Source organism: Phyllostomus discolor, chromosome 14, assembly GCF_004126475.2.
Source record: "Phyllostomus discolor isolate MPI-MPIP mPhyDis1 chromosome 14, mPhyDis1.pri.v3, whole genome shotgun sequence".
In the NCBI taxonomy this organism is placed as follows: Eukaryota; Metazoa; Chordata; class Mammalia; order Chiroptera; family Phyllostomidae; genus Phyllostomus; species Phyllostomus discolor.
Window position 1 is genome coordinate 34,965,017 of NC_040916.2, and position 17,509 is coordinate 34,982,525.

Genomic DNA, 17,509 nt, shown 5'->3' on the forward strand with positions numbered 1-17,509 from the left:
ACAGGAAAGGCCGGGGCCCACGCAAATGAGCGATGAAGTTTAAGGGCTCCACTGTGTGGGGTAGACGAAGAATGACAATCATGCTACATACCATTTCCTCCACATTGTACAGCTTTGTCGACTGTTTTTGTGACCTGCAGAGACACGAGCTGGTGCTAATCTCATCCCCTGTACTTGACTGACCTTGAGAAAGCGGCGGAAGCACCCTGGGCCCTCTGAGGCCCCCGGGGCAGGAGGCAGGGCACGCACAGAACAGGCATTCCGCTAACATCGGACCTCTGTCCGGGCAGCTGCCCATCTCACACGGAGACTGGCCCCCGGGGCCCCGAGAAATGCCCACCGGGGGAGCAGGGGAGAGGAGCCTGCTGTGATCGCGGCTCTCTAATAGGATTCACACCTTTCCCGAGGCCAGCCCTGAGATGAGCTTTTCTTCTCCGGCTGCCTCCCCTTCTTCAGATTATCCAAAATAATTCAATGTCCACCTTCTCCTCCGGGGAGCTCAAAGGTTGACGTGGCTCCCTTTTGAACTTGAGCTGCTAAAGGCCCCTTTCTTCTCTTCAAAACGCGGTGCTGGTTTTGAAAGGTCTGACTGATAAAACGCAGAGAAACTCGGGGGAAAAAGGACAAAGACAAAGAAGAAGAAAGGGAGAGAAGAAAGAGGCCGGGAAAGAAAGAGAAGGAAGAGGGCCCGAGAGGAGGAGAGAGAGGCGAAAGGCCAGGCTGAATGCGTAATGGCCGACGGCTCAGAAGCCGGCCCATGTAACAATCGCGGGCGTTATTTTTAAAGACCGAGGGGAAAACGTTGACACAAAACCCAAACACTCTGTGCTCTTCGTTAAATGCCAGAAAATGGCAATGTATTCAGTTCATTAATTCATGAATTAGTCTGCGTGATGTTTACTCCTGGCGTCGTTAGCGCTTCTGAGCTGGGTGTTTAGGAGAATAAGGGAGAAGCTCGGGAACTGGAGGCAGAAGTGACGAAACATTTTTTGTCTGGTTTTTGTGACTCCGTCTGACTGTTTGGGGGGTACCCATTCAGTGTTTGTGAGATCGGGGGGCCGGGGCAGGTGAAGTGGGGGGCATGTGACCTCCCGAGCTCCTCTTGAAGCCTCTGCCTGCCAGATAGGTAGAAAACTCAACGTGAACCTCAACAAGTGTCTACCTGTGCCTAGAAATGACCGGAGCAGCGCGGGCACGCCCCAGTGAACACATACGAAGAGTTAATTAGGCCTCCGTTGTGCTTAGCAGGTTTTACGTCCTAATTAAAGCAGAACCACAACAACAAATGTGACTTACCAGCAGAAGTAACTCTACCACAGCTGTCTACTCTCCCCAAACATTCTTTGTGTGCTCTCGCACCGCACTTAACACACAGGTAGCCTTGATAAAAGGTGCCCCTGGCAGGTAAAATGAGAGAGAGAGAGAGAGAGAGGGGTGTTAGAAGGGGCTCGGCTCCGCCTTGACGAAATCCTGAGTGCACGACGGGAAACCAAGGGCACACAGTGTGGCTTGCAAAGCCCTCCTGGCACCGGAAGGGGACCTCCCTGGGGTCTGGAGAACCTGTCCAGGTTCAAGGCCAAGGAGAGCTCTGGGGGGCCCAAGCGATGAAGACAACCTTCCCCCCTTCGTAACATTTGTCTGGGATATTAGAAAAGTCTAAATCACTCGGCAATCCACCTGCTCCCTGGCACGGAGCGCCCCACCCGGCCCCCCGCACACTCACCTGAGGAGCATGTGGCAGGCCTTGCAGGAGGTCACCCGGGTGAAGGTGTGCATCTTAAACTCATGGCAGTTGGAGTCGGCATGGTCTGGACGTATGTTGGACCTACAAAAAGAGGAACAAAGGGACTTCCTGAAGACAGGGTCACAGAGTGGCAGCCAAGTCATCCAAACCCAAAGTGCGCCAACACTCCATTGGGTCAAGACCTGATTCGGGCACACAGGCTACTATATACGCAATGCTTTCTCAAGGCCACAGGTGTGGTCTCCCTCGAAACATGCACGGAAATCTCACGGTGTCGGAGCCAGCACCCCGTGAGGATGGAAGCCAAATAGTCTTGCTCAGAGCGACTGTTCCCAGAGAACAGCCCCGTGAGCCAGCCTGCCCAGCAAAACACAAGACCTGCTGGAGCGTCACGCTGCCAGATCGCTCTTTGCCCTCGCCGCGTCGCCGCAATGCAGACTAGCTGCTGCTGCGGGCGGCAGGGCGGGGGAGGTGGGTCTGCTCTCCCCGGGCCTGTCTCTAACATGCGTGCTGTAGTGATCTACACACATGAAGAAAGCAGCTTCATGAAATGTTCAGAAACAACGCACCGGTCTGGTCACTGAAAAACGCCCCCCTTCACAGTTCGCTCTCCTTGCGATGCAAATGAAAACTAAACAAAATGGATTTGCCACTTGGGTTTTATATGTTATTTGCACTGTGCACATACACAAGAATACATTAAGCGTGCCGCCCACTGACATTCATGGTGCATGTTCTCTGTGCTGATACTGTGACAACCACGTGTTGTTCATTGTCATGGTCAACCTTCACAGCAGTCCTAGCGGTGTGGCGCTCACAACACCCCTAGCTTACAAGCCGGGACGCACAGGCTCACGCTAACGTAAGGACAATGGCAGAGTCGAGAACTCCAGCCCAGGCGTGTGCTTCTTGTCACTGAAGCCATACATTAGTCACCTTAATACCACTAGAGTCTGGTGTCTACTAGGTATGTCGGAACAGCTAAGCTTAGCCGCTTCTAGAGGATTTTTATATATTCATCGTGCACCCATGTCACAGAAGAATGCAGCAAAATGAGAAAAGGGTGAGTCAAATCAGAGGTGCACCCAGAAAGCTGAGGTGACGCTCTCTGAGACGTCACAGCAGTGTGAGGGACTGCAGGGAAAGTCTGAGCCACCAATGGGTGCAGACGCCCCTTTTGCAGGACACACGGACCACGGGCGGGCAGGCGGGCAGAGTTCTCCATGGGACCAGGAGAGGTCTCGAGGACACACAGTTGCCAGGGCAACTGGGAGTGGCAGGCAGGCGGAGAGGCCAGCCGGCCAATCCACGGGCTGAAGGTGCGCATGCTCAGAATGAGATCGAGCACAGCACCGCTGGCGGCCTCACCCTTAAGGAAAATATCCCCGCAGAAGCGGAAAAGCACAGCCATTCATTTCCGCAGGGCGCGTCTGGGTCACTGCTTAAAAACCAGAGCGTTCTCCTCCACGAAAGGAGGGGGGTGTAGAGAAAAGACAGAAACCTGGAAACGAAACTTTCTTCACGCTGCTCTGAAAACACAGGATGCTCAAGCCCATGGAGCCGGGCGTTGAAACGAGCATCCGACCCCGTTTCCTGAGCCCAAAGCGCTGTTCGTTCTCCTGTGTGCGTCGGGGCGACACAGTCAGAGTCGAACCGTCAAGGAACAGCGTGGGTCCTGGGGACTCTTGGAATTCACCAGCCCAGAGCTGGGGACGAGAAGCAGGTCTTCTGCAGGCTGACACTCACGTCAACGGGCCCCAAACGGGTTAAGAATTTCGTTAATTTTAGAAACTTGGCTGGGACGGAGGTGGGACAACTGTCTCTTAGGGTCAACTCAGGCTGACCTTGGACCGTTTGTGTTCCACACTTTCCCCAGCTAACTAGGAATATGCTGACTTTTCAGAGGACAAAAAGCTGAGAGGAGAATCACATTGCGAGGTCAAGAAGGAAAGTCTTATAATAAAGAAAATTCTGAAAACAGCGTTGACGGTAGTTGCCATCAGGGAAATACGACCTAAGCAGAACCGTGGGGAGGAACCAGGGAAGGGCTTTTGAAACCAGAACTGCATATCATTTTTAAAATTTAAAATCAAACGCTAGAGAATGAAAGTTAACTCGCTGACCCCGAGTTGCTCCTGGGGCGCGGCGGAATAGAAAAGCGGAGCGGAGGGCAGGGGTCTGGAATTCCACCTGGGCCCCAGCCCGAGCTTCCAACCCGCTAGCAGCGTGACCTCGGGCGAGCCGGTAAGTGGAAACCAGGAATACTAATCAAACCAGACTCGCGGAGTGAGGTCGTGCATGTAAAGTGCTGAGGACGCTGCCTGGCCCGGGGCTGGGGCTCGATAAGTACTGGCTATCGTGCGGGAACTGCTGATTCCCGACCCACACATCCGTGATGCTATCCGGCTAGCGCTCTCTGAGCGGCGAGAGCGCTTAGGCGTCTCGGGACTGAGATCCCCAGAGGGCTCCCATTCGGAAGGTCCTTAGGTGCTCGGTGTCCTTGGGACCGAAGCCATACATAATTATTTCAGCACAGTAAGAACTGGGGTTACTCAGGAGAGGGCAGGTGTAAAGAAGTCCAGGGAGTTACTGAAGTCATATCAACGGAAGAGAGATGCCGACACACATGGCCCGTTGCCCATAGAGACGCAAAACCAAGGACAGTGCGGTGGCTGGACGGGAGGAGTGGACAGGTGGATCGGAACAGAAGAGGACAGAGGAACGTCGGAATGACAGGCAGGCCAACACGAAGACAAAAACGATCACAAGTGGCATTGACCACACAGCTAGTGCGTGGGGCACGTGGGTGGGCTCTCCGTGTCCTTTCTCACATGTGCTTCTCACAGACCTGCCACGGCCATTCATTCATTCATTCATTCCTTTCATGCTTGCTGAACACCCACCACCCACACGGGTTGTGAGGCAGGAACTGGAAGGGTCCTTAGGCTGGGGCCCACTCGCAAAGACGGGAGATGGGAGATGAGGAGAGAGAGGCCGGCCAGGGGAACAGGGCAGGTCTTAGACAGGGGCTGACGTCACATTGAGCTGATTCCCTCCAAAGAGAAAGAAAGAAAGAAAGAAAAAGCCTTTGTAGCGACTATGGAGAGAATCCTCCACAATGAAGCAAGGGTGGATATCGTGAGACTGATTAAGGGCATGGGTTTACTGTCAGTTCACACGGAGGGTCACACACGGGTTCACCCAGTTGCTGGGTCGGGCAGCGACACAGAGACTTGCATCTGGGTGACCTGCTTTGATGTACAACAGTGTACTTAGGAGAACTTGGAAGGAATCCTTCAGATTTCTCAATAAAATGTGCCCATTGCTTTTGCTTCATACAGGGCCCGTTATTTATACAATTAATAGGTCAATCCCATATTCACAAGGCAAGGTACGCTGACGCTCTAGGGCTCCTTGCAGCTTCACCTGTCTCCTCAGGCGGTCTCTTCGCACCTGCTCTGGGGCCGGCCTGGAGCTGAGAGCCTCGCCCCTCCTCCTGGCCTGGGCGTCTTCGCCCTTCTCCAGCTCTGGATCCCCTGCAGCCCCCAAGGCACACAAACCTCAGCTCCCCACCCCTCCTAATGTAGCTCATTCTGATTTCCATCCGTCTCCACCCACTCCGTCTTCCAACCTAGAAACTCAAGAGAATTGCAACGAAGGTTTCCCTCTCCCCCAAACCCTCTGCATGTTCATTTTCTCGGGACCCTCCCCTGCCCCAACTTTCCCTCCCCGACACGAATCAGTTCCTGTTCATTCGGCCTTAAGAATGCCTCCTCAAACACTCGGGTCCATTCTCTCTTCTCCCTGCCTAATCCAAGCCCTTGATATCTCTCAGCTACTTGTGGCAATGCCCTTAATTATTCCATCGCCCACTTTCTCTCCCTAATTATGGCCATCTTCTACACTATTCCCAGAATTACCTTCAAAACATACAAATATGATGATCTCTCTCCCTCCCTTGTAGACTTCTGCTGGATCCTACCGGCTACGGGACGAAGTGAAAACTTCCAGCAGTGGCCACGAAGGGTTTCCAACCCCGGCTTTTGCCGCCTCTCGCGGGACTCTTCTCTCCCGAGCTCTCATGAGATACACACGCCGGGTACAAAGACCTTCCCACAACTCCCACAAGACGTATCCTCCTCACCCACAATTCTGTGCTTCCGTGGCCCATCCAGTCTGCCTAGAATGCATCCCTGAACCTCCCACTGCTAGTCTGCCAGGTTCCTCATTTAAGACCCTAGAAAACAAGGCTGGTCGCACGGTGTTCTCTGCCATTGCCATCGGTCGCCATCATTAAAACCCTAGGAAGGGATGTGGGTGCTCACTATACATCACACGGTTTAAAAAAAGAGAAGAAGAGGAAGTCTGGGCAGGCTCCACGAGGAACTGAGGCACCCTGGACCACCAAATAACCTCATCCCTGAGCACCCCGGGGTCATTCCCAAACCCAGGTCCCCAGCGGCCTTCCCAGGGCCACCTGGCAAGTAGAGTCCTTTAAAGACGGCAAACGCAAGCCTTCCGAGCTCACTCTTGTCTGCACAGAGACGTCTAAGACAAACCTGAGCATGACACGTTCAGGTTCCGTGTGAATGAAACTTAGAAGATAGAAAAGTACTCAACCAACTAAAACTAACCAAATTCTTGAATAAGAAGCTTGCATATTTTATTATAAGTATGCCATCTCTTCTCAGGTTAGTTTATAAATTTCGAACAATTCCTTCATTGCCGACTAACACACACAATTATACCCCAACATATAATTGATGAACTATTAAACATGGTTACAGATTTAGTGCCCGACTTCCTTGCACCAAAGTGAAGAGGAAAATAGGATTATTTCTGGGACAGCTGTATAAATGTTTCTAGCACCAAAGTGTAAGAAAAATGCTTCTGATGGGTTTTCATAAAAGGGACACAGTGTGTGATATGGAGCCAAGACCTTCAACAACATCCTACAAATGCAATTGTGTGCCTGCCCTTTCTAACTCTTCTCGATGTGAGCCACGGACACAGTGCAGAAAGAGCCATTCTACAGGACCTAGTTCATCTATACATCATCATTTAAATAGCCACCGTGTCCCCTAAGTCAGGTACCAAGCTTTTACTGGTCCAACGGCTTTCAGATGTAGGAATTAATCATTCTAAACATACGGAAGTTATCTACAGATAAGGCAAACGTTTGTGCCAAATCTTCCAAGACTGGATCTAGAGGTGGCAGTGATTAAAATTTAGAAGAAGTTTCGAAAACAAATAAAAGGCTGTTGCTACCTTGGCATTAGCTTATATATAAATCATGTCTCCAGGAGAACTGAAGACAGATCAGGTAAACGCACAAGTCCCAGCGCCCCAAAGGGACCTGAAAGGGTCTGAAATACAAACCCCACACAGTGCCCCAGAGGCAGAGCAGACCCTGAGCGAGCTTGTCAGAGGGGTCAGTGTAGGTCAAGTTCTTATACGCTCTCAGAATTACCCGCCGAACATCCAAGAACACCAAAACAGTGCGCCCATGCGGTTTCTGTCACGTCTCAGGCGCTTCTGAAGCCTCCAGTTCTGAAAAGGCGCATTTAGAGTAAGCCTTAGCCGAAAATGAAAATAAGGTTGATCATTTCACACCTCACACTTAGACTTCCCTGTAAGATTCAATGTTTAAGGGTCTCGTTAAGTGGTGGATTTTGTTGTTGTGTTTTCCTTTCTTCTGTCAACATGAAAAATTACAGAATACAGCCCCAATAGTTGTTTTTTAATTATCCTATATGGTGTTTGGTTCCTGGTCAGGGCGTATGCCTGGGTTGCAGGTTTGATTCCCAGTCGGGGCGCCCATGTTCAAAGCAACCGACGGATGTTTCTCTCCACAATGATGCCTCTCTCCCCCCCCTCTAAAATCAATAAAAACATACCCTTGGGTGAGGATTTAGAAAGTAAATAAAATATCCTATATTGTGAAATTAAATGCACCAAGTAGACAGCAGATAAGTCTGAAAGACATTTTCATACAATCTGTCAGTAAATAAACTATCCTAAATCCTTGCTTGTTTTTTCCCAATTTGTTCCCATAACACCACCATATACTAATTATAGTGCTGGACATTTGAACAAGTAAGAAAATGAAAAACAAACAGGTCCTTCGAAAACCAAGTTAAAAAGCAAACAAACAAAAAACAAGGATCCGAAGGGACACCTTCCCCTATCCCTAAGGGTTCACACAAGGAATGAAAACAAAAAAGAGATTTACAAACCACATCCAAATCTTATTCTTTATATTCCAAATCATGCCTGGTCTTTTATCTCAGGAAATAAGCAAATACTTTCAAAATACCAATAAAAGGAAGACAATGCTTGGCTCTGAAAAATAGTATTTCCTTATCGGTTACATATTGCACTTCTTTATTTCCACTCAACGTGGGCTTTGTAGTAATTTTAAATACACATCCGTCATGGAGTTTCTGGGGCATCTCAAGGAAATTATTGAGTGAGATGTAAAGTTGGTTGAAGCCACGATCAATTTAAAGTGGGAAAAACGTCCAACTGCATGTAATTTGGGTCTTGATTTGTTACACACTTGGTGTGTGGCTTTCGGCACGTGACGTATCTTTCTGTTTTCGTGTCTCCACCAATCAGAGAGTGACAGCTGCCATCCCTGCTGCTGAAGCGAAGGCCCGGCGGTGAGAGGAGGAGGACCTGCCCCTGGTCGGTACCTGTTCTCTGCATCATTCAAAGTTGCTCTGAAGATTAAATGAAAACACACATACATGCATCCTACACACTCTATGGACTAAATGATGAGAAGCATCGTACAAATGCCAGATGCTAACCCTGTTATCGCTGTTGCTGCCCTAAGTGACAGGGATGTCATGGAAGATCCAGAGGCCTCGCACGGGTAGAACAGAGTGAACGGTGACCAACCCACCCCTGTATCCTGAATCAATGCGAATACAGCTTTGCTCGAATTAGACATGTAATGAGCACATTAAAGCTTATTATTACCGTGTATTTAGTCAGACACCCAACAAATGCACTGAGTGCCTATGCGGGCTGGTTGTTTTCTAGCACTGGGACTACAACAGGGGCTCCATCTCCCTCCACCAGCGATGGAGCCCCAGTTCATCTGGGCTATCTCGCTTCGCTTCAATTCTTCCATGAAGACAGACTTTTCCTCCTCTTGGAGGTGCGTGACTGAGAGAGAGAGAAAGTCGTCTCGCTGTTCAGGATAAAACAGCGCTGTGTTAGTTACTTCCTGTCAGGGACAGGTCCTAGAGAATCTGGATTTTCTCATTCACTGGCCCAGTAAAGCCGTACCGTAATTTAAAAAGTCCAGATAACGTGAGCCAGGAGTGCTGGGGTCGGCATGGTGATTTAACTCTCGCAGCACATTTTAAATTACATCTGATAATACTGAAGTTTGCTGTTTCAGAAGCCCGGGAAGATGGAGATGACATGGCCACAACGCAATCTTTGGGGACCCCAGAGGGACTCAGAAAGGTAATCTACAAGCTTCCTCGGGATTTGCCCTTCAACTTCAAGGATGATCAAGGAAGAAAACCTTTCATGGACATTCCATTCTCTGTGCATAAAGTCTCTGTTTGACACTGAACTCCAGAGGTTCAACACAAATTGGGCAGGAGTTCAATCTAAATTTGGCATGAATGGAGGCTACGACCACTTACCAAAACCAAACATGACTATCCAGAGAAATCGAGCACTTGAAAACGTTAACTATGTTTATGAAGGGAAAAGGCATATTCATTGGTCACATTTCTGTGATAACACAGACCAGGAGGGAAGACCTTCCCAGTGGTGTGGCCACATGCCAGGCCTTGGGGGACTCCGAGGTCAGGAAGGCGCCTGCCCTCTGCACGCCGGCCATGGCACTGAAGAGACAGGGCTCCCGCGTGGACGATGTACAGAGAAGGGAAAGACCTGGGTGGGACCTGCAGAGCCAGCCGCGTGGCAGGCAGTCACAGAACTGTCTGGGGACCGGACACAAGAACTAGAGATGGGAGGGCGGAGGGGCAGAGAGGAGAGTCCCCACGCCAGAGCCGATACAAGGAAAACTTTCATCAAGGTGAGAGAGAAGGCGCTGGTGTACAAAGGTGTACACCGGGCAAAGCAAGCCCTTAGCCTGAGAGCGGATGCCCAGAGGTCTAGGGTGGACCAGAAAACCATGTGTGGGTTCAAGTGTGTAGATCACGTTTAGGCACAAGGAATGGAATCAGGGCCCAAGAAAGCAGGATCACAACAGAAAAACAGTCCAGAGGGGTGGGCCGGGAGGGCCCGTTGAGCAGGAAACTAGAGTTAGATGACTGGCCGCAGTGTACAGGCTGCTACGGGATGTCTGCGCTGGTCTTAAAGTCCTTCCCACAGCCGATCGGGGCTGCAGAGGGCTGACAGACAAAAACCACAAGGCCAGCAACCTAAACCAAGGGCAAGGGCCTCTGGGGAGCTTTCAGCATCTGAGCTGGAAGGAAAGCGCACACAGCTCTGAGAAGGCAGTGCATGCCGGCGCTGGGAACTGCTACAGCGTTTGGCAGACCTGGAGAAAAGTCTGGACGGGCAAGGGGAGCAGAGGCTGCAAGGGCGGCCGGTGCATCTGACCCCCGAGGGTTGGATGGGACAAAAGCCGTGCGTGTCCCACGGCGTCTGGACAGAAGCAAATGCAGGTGTGTCTCTCTCTCCAAAAGGAAAACACGAGCCCCCTCCCAGCACCAAGGCGACCCTAGAGGGAGGAACAGCCCAAAGTTTCTGCGGCCTGTGCCTCGGCCTGAAGGAGACCCGGTGCTGCCTTCACACCACACAGTGCGCAGCACAGCGGGAACGGCGAGCACACGCCCACCCGCGGCCTCCGGCCCAGAGCGGCTGAGGTCCACCGTTCACGCCACGTGCTGCTTCACGTCCCCCGGCACTGGGGCGACAACATTCCGCCCGTGAGTCTGGAGGAAATAAATCCATACCCGAGAAGACTCCCCGGGTGTCCCGAGGAGCAGACAGCGAAGGGGATGTTTAGGATTTCAGAAGACGCCAAAAAGCCCGAACACACCTTCAGCTGCCGCAATGAAGCCTTGAATGCAGCCTCAGTTCCTGCCTTTCAGCTGAAGGCTGGGTTTTGTTTTATTTTGTTTTGTTTCCCTTCGAAACTAATTACGTTAGAGAAACTCCGAGTAAAATATTCTGCGAAGCACACCTCTCACCACCCTCGTCAACGAACTTCAGATTGCCCTGTGATTTGGGATTCTCTGCCCTACAGTCTCTAACCATTTTGAAATCATTTACACTCCCCAGTGAGGCCAAAAGCACACAGAACAGTAACACTCGAGTGGCTCTTCCTAAAACAAAAAAGAAATCCGAACAGTCTCACTGGCTCGAAACAGACACATGAGCCAGTTGACCTCAAAAAAAAAAAAAAAATACTGCCTTCAAAAAATTTCCCAGCATGCTAGCAAATGGACTCATTTCCAAAAACACTCGCCTGTCTGCGATGCTCTAGACAATGTGTCACAAGCCACAGTTAAATCCCTGGCCTTGGAAGGCTGTGTTCTGAGTGACAGGGGACCGGCTGCAGCCTGCAGAGCCTCCTGAGCCCCCTCCTTTCCCCGGGTTCAGCGTGCACAGCTGCACGGAGGGGCCCTTGCTCCCCTGAGAACTCCCCTGCCGGCCTCGCCTGCCTGCCGGGCCCAAGTCACAGCCACAGCCGCCGGGCCCAGCCCCTGTGCGCATCACCGCCCTTCAGCGACCCCTCCCCAACACACACGCCGACACCCAAGCGGGACCTGCCCCTACAGCCCCGCAGCTCAGCCCTGCAGCAAGCTGTCCTTCGTTGGCCACCATCATCCTCCGCTCGGCCCTCTCTGGCTTTTGCCTGGATTCTCCCTCTGGGCCTGGCCCTTCCACAGACAGATGGCCAGCTCAGCAAGACGGTTCGAGCTCTTTCTGTCCCTCACAGATGACCTTCTGGCCGTGTGCACAAAAGCCTGTGGGAAGTGACCAAACCGGCCCCCGGCCATTGTCTGTCCACTCTGGCCCGAGCACCAAGCCCGAGTTCATCTGGGAAGAGAAACCCACATCTTCAGCCCAGCCTCCTTGCACGGCTCCAGGTGGCTGCCGCGCCGTGAGGGCTGGCTGCACACTCTCCCACTTAATGTCACGACAGCTCCGTGAATAGGTACTGTCACCTCCGTCTGCAGGTCATGAAGCTGAGCCTCTCAGAGTTTAAGTGAAGTGTTGAGGGTCACCTAACCAGCAAGTCCAAGTGCTACAACTCACATGTTGGGTACTGATGTCTCGAACAAATGCCCTCAACTTCTGTTTGATAGGACCTCCACGTTAATACAGGAGACAGAACTTTCAGGGAGTCCTGGTTTCCGGGGATCTGCAGGCAGCCCACCCCTGGATGGTGACCAGGAGAAGAGTCCCTGCCCACCAGCATGGCCCACCGCAGGGCAGGGCAGGACCCTCAGCGAGGCTGTGGCCGTGCCGAACCCACTGAGCTCAGCGCTCCGACCGCGGGATGCCCCAGCTGGTGAGCTGATGCTACGTCAGACCGTAAGGCGGCAGGCGGCTTCGTGGACCAGCCCAGGATCCAGCAGCTCGGGAATGGCTGAAGGCCGCTGCCAGCCACCCGACCCAGAGCAGCGTGTCCCTCCCCAGCCCCCGAGACAGTCTGGGATGGCGTCTCTCATTCCACCATACGTGCGTGAGCAGCACCACTGTGTCCCCAGTAAAACAAGAACACGGCATCTCACCGACAAGGTTAAGGGCATTGACTCACACGAAGGGCCTGGCCCGTGCCTGACTCACGGTGAACTGGAATAAGCGGTCACCAGCACTATTGTAACTGAATGCTGCAGCGACCGCTGTAAGGAAGACACGACATCCCCGCTCCGTGACTTCCCAACTGCGGCTCGCAAGGGCGAAGTAACCCGCCCAGACTCACGAAGCTGTTGGTGGGCTGAGCTCTGATCTGACCGGTAGATGCTGCCCGATGCCTAGGAGCCTGTCAATGACCGTGTGGGTCAAAGAGCACCGGAAGGACGTCAGAGAGGAACGTGGTCCCTCCGACAGCAGCATCTGATCGCGAGCTCAGAGGACACCCGGTTAGTGATGGGAGCCTTCCCAGGCTCATGGCAGCCTCAGCTCCAGGCGGCTTTTCCTGGTCGAGAATATTCCTCCTTCCCTGCACGCCTCCCAACCCCACTTAACCCTGTGGTTTGGGTCCCTGCCTTTTCCTTGTGACCTTCCTGGCTCACTGCAGACCCCGTGATCTGTCCTTTCTCTGAAATTACGTGGCACTTACCACCTGAAAAGTGTCTTATATTATTTCCCCACTGCTCTGCTCACTCCTTTATTCGATAAGTATGTATCGAATGCCTAATGTGCGGGAGAGAAAAAAAACAACACACACACACCCAGACCCTGGCCTTAGGGCCTTTCCCATCTGCGACGAAGATGAAGAATTTAAAGAAGTAAATCTAACCAAGTGCCCCCGGAGGGGTAAGGGAGGGAGGAGAATAAAGAAGAGATTGATCAGCCCCCCAGTGCAGGTCGGTGGGGGCGTGGAGGGCGTGGAAAGAGAGCAGTTGCCTTCGATCTGAGCTGGGAAGATGCGCAGGTGTTTCCTCGAAGACGCCAGGAGAGCCCGGCCCACCGGCTGGTTGAGAGCCCGGTGCTCGGAGCCCCAGAGCCGCAGGGGCACCTGGCATGTCCTGGCACCCCCAGGGCTCAGTCTGGGGACAGCCCTAGATCTGGAAACCCTGAGGCTGGAGCTGGGCGGGGCCGGTGGCAGCGGCCTGTGGACGCTCACGGGGTCTCATCCCCGCCTGCGGGCGACAGGTGAGCACCACAGACCGGCCTGCGGACTCCCACATTGTGTCTGCGTGTCGGGCAGAAAACTCCGCAGCCACGCTGGGGGCGGAGGGGACCAGGGACAGGGAGACAGCTTCCAGGACCCCTGTCACAGGCTTGGTAGATGGGTCTGAAAACTTAAACTGAGACGGTGACATTAGGAGTGGAAAACTAGTCCAAATTAAAGGTCCAACCAATAGGAGAGCGGCACGCCGGTTCGGAGACGGGCAGTTTAGAACAGTGGGGGCTCCCGGTGAGCACGCTGCCGCAGGGAGGCCAGTGAGAGACAAACAGCAGCCAGAGATGACAGAACCCCGACTCCGTGTACTGTGACCCCTAATCACAAATGTGAGACTGAATGTGCTGTGTGCTGGCTGGTTTCAAAGGAGGAACTTCAACATAGTTGGCATTAGCCTGCATATAACTCATGCCTTACGGTCCCAGTACTTTTCCCCATCATCCTCAGTTAACCACGAAATCATCGCCACTACATTATGATCACGGGGCGGGCCTTACCCTCGACGGGAAGGCTGCTGACCCACCAGCTGGGTTTTCCGTGAAGACGGTGGGAAGTTCACGGAAGAACTCGGCGTGAAGGGAAGGGAAGGGCCGTCGCGCCCTGGGGACGGCGGACGACACACTCAGGGGTCACTGACTTCCGAGCCAGCTGTAAAACTGCTGCTCACGCCGAGCAAACTTCCAGGGCGAAGCAGAGCCCGTTTCTTGGGTTTCCTGGGCAAGGATTCGGCTCCCACACAGGAATTCTTTTACCCAGGGACCATTTCTATTCCCACGCTATCCCCCCACCCTAGAGCAACAAGGGTGACCATGTTATCCTGGGAAGTGTGTCCGTTCAAACAGCAATTCTCACCAAGGGAGGCAAACGCAAACCGCCTTCAAATTTAGGCCATTGCTGGATGGAAAAAAAAATCTCTAATGAAAGATTTTAATGTAATGCTACCAATATCTCTATCGCAGAACTAAATGATGATGTGTGATAGCCTACCTTCCGGGCTGCTGGAAAAAAAAAACAGTGATCTTTTAGGAATCCGAGCTCTGATATTTGCAAAGTGCTCTCGGTTCAGCAGAGGAAAAGCGGCACAGGAGCACACGCACAGGTGAACCAATCCATCCATCCCCCCCAAAAAAAGGTGCTCGCAGAAGACAAACACATCACCACAGAGCAGAGTTTTATTAAACTTCACGGACAGTGCTGACCGCTGACTGCCGGCCGCTCACCGCGGCCTCCCCAGTCTGGCCCCTGACCCGTCCCGGAAGAAGTTACTGATTAAAGGAATCCATCCGTTCTCTACATAATAATGCTTTGGCGTATGAGGTGTTAAATATCCAAGGGCCCTCCTCACTGGAAACGAGTCACGATAAAGCTGCCTGGACCACACAGCCCCTGGGCTTTCTGCTGGAGGGTTCTCAGCCAGTGTCTCTGGCTGCTGCAAAGAAGGGCATGTTCGACGGAATGGTCATAGACTGTGAATCTTACTCGTTATGACTTTGAGTGTAAGCGAGCCTTCATTTATAATTAGCCTAATTAAACTAGTTTTCAGTGTCATTTAATCATTTCCATAGATGGAATAAGGCGTACAGAAGTTACGTGATGGTTCGCAGAACAGGTACACAGAATTCAAAGCATAGCGTCACCATGAGGGCGTGGAAGCCTCAGCCTTCCCAAAGGGGCCACACACTGTTATTATCTGCTGTGTACATCCATGCACGTTCTTATAAACACACATGGGCACACACGTGCATGCAGGCACGCACATGAGTAGTGACTGACATGTTGTTGAGAACCGAAAGAAAGCAAGCACGAAAAATGTCACAACTGCAGGGTTGAGAAAAAGAGGAATAAACACACACTATTATTTTTCTATCAGAATTAGCTAACGCACCGCCCCCGGCTTCTCTCACCAGTCACAAGCCTTCGACATATTCGAGACAGAGGCTGCATGGAGGCAAGTAGAAGAGCAAAGTTGCTAGCGATGCAAGAAAAAAGTAGGCTGCACACAGTGTTCAACCCCCCGCTGAACTGATGGATGCAGAGAGCCCCAGAGACAGAAACAGACCCGCCCGGGGCCCCCCGGGAGAGTCGGCGGTCAGACGGGAGGCATTCCTCACCTTCTTTCTCCTTGTCCCCTGGCTTTGAACCCCACGACACCGCCTTTCCCACTGGGTTTTCTATTCTGTTTGTGGGGTGATGGATAAGATCCACACAGTTACATCTCAGAATCTTGGAGCCTTCATTGCTATTCATCATCAACATTGTCCTCAGCCGCCTTCCCTTCCCCCCAGATTACTGAAGAATATTACTCAAACGTAAATTAATAATTAGGCACTTAACCTCCAAACACCTTTATGAAATCAGGTTTATTGGCAATTTCACATAAATGTGAATTCTCACTTTCCAAATGAATTCAAAAGCCACTTGCAAACAGCCTACTAATAAACATTTAAAATTAATATTTGACTACTGCCCCTCTCAGTCAGATATTCAGATTGTCAGCCTGTCTGGTATGCTCAGAGTGGCCGGCTGGCCATATTTTACATTAAACATAAGCCCACGAGAGTCAGCCTTGGTGGGCTTTGCCCATTTCGACCTGTGTCCATACCAAGAGTCAATACAAACCTACACTAAAACACTCAGTCTCTTATGTTGAAATTCCATAAAACTGAGGATTCTCTTAAACCATCAATACACTTTCAGGGTCATTTCCAAACCCCCCAATAAACTCAATCTAAGGGGAGTTCTATTATAATTGAATATGGAATTGCAAGTTGGACTGCACAACACATTAAACAACTGAACAAGCAAGAGGTTTAATTAAATTTCTAATTCACTTTGGACCTCACTCTATCCTGCAAATGTGAGGCTTCACGCTGGTATCACATATTCCAGAGTCAGGAGCGCCTGCTGAACATAAATCGGTCATGTCCACAGTCAGCCATACGTTGATGTCACATGGATGGTGGAATAGCGGGTCCTATTGCTAATATCCGCTGGGGAACACTGGCTGAGAGTTCCTCCTCCACCCCACACCCACTGGTCCCCGGGCAGGGGTACTGGGGAAAGGTAGACGCCCCATTTTATGGAATAGGAACCCTCTAATAAAGGGCATGCCCTGGAAGAGCGATCATCATCCCACTACCTGCTAATCCCCTGGCTTTGGGTAAGTTCCTGTGTGGTGGGCCAAGTGTCCCCGATCGCCAACCTGCTAACTGACCTATATCTATGAGAAGGCTGCGGTGAGCGGAGTGGGCACCGCTCCTGACCTCTGGGGTTCCGAATCTAGGGTTCTCTCTGTCACACGGCCCCAGGGGAACACTGTCATGAGGACAGTGTCACGTGTGTGAGGACGCACGGTTCACATAACTGTACGTGTAGAAGTGTGTATATGTGTCCAGCACAAAACGTCCCCAGATCCTCTATACTGAGGAAAAGGCTTAGCACCGACCACTTACCTACCATCTTGCACAAGTCCAATGCCACAAGCGAAAAGGGTGCTTAGCTGCATACAACCAGCCGGAAAAGTGTTCGCAAGACGAGACGGTAACGCAAGCCTGAGGCTCAATCCACTCGTCACCGTCCCTGAGCATCATTTTAATCCTGATCCTTCCTAGCTTGAAGGACTCACGAAAGTCTCTAATTCATTATTCCCAGTGTCTGCGGTAATGCAGAAAACCCATTAGGTTGCTCTGTGCTGTTTCTTCGAGTAAATCAAATCCCCGCAAAAAAACAGTGGCGTTCTTTCTCGGTCTGGAAGACGCTTAGGGCATTGCGATAATTGAGAAACGCCATTGCCACCCTCGCCCCAGTTAAATAGCCGGGGCAGAGTCCTGCCTCCGTAAACCGTGACCTTGGGCCTGGCTTGTTACGCATGCAACCCTTGTTCCGAGCGAGCCTGTCTTTAAAATGCACCG

The 17,509-nt window shown here is 51.8% G+C and overlaps 1 protein-coding gene across 1 annotated transcript in view; it reads right to left on the reverse strand.

Annotated features, from left to right (window-relative positions):
• Positions 1-17,509, reverse strand: part of VAV3 (vav guanine nucleotide exchange factor 3) — a 254,195-nt gene that overhangs the window by 76,088 nt on the left and 160,598 nt on the right. Inside the window, exons 16-17 of the mRNA XM_028502809.2 lie at positions 1,724-1,825; positions 1,297-1,397 (exon numbers count right to left, since the gene is read on the reverse strand). Coding sequence (XP_028358610.1) covers positions 1,297-1,397; positions 1,724-1,825 — 203 coding nt within the window. The remainder of the gene's footprint in view (positions 1-1,296; positions 1,398-1,723; positions 1,826-17,509) is intronic.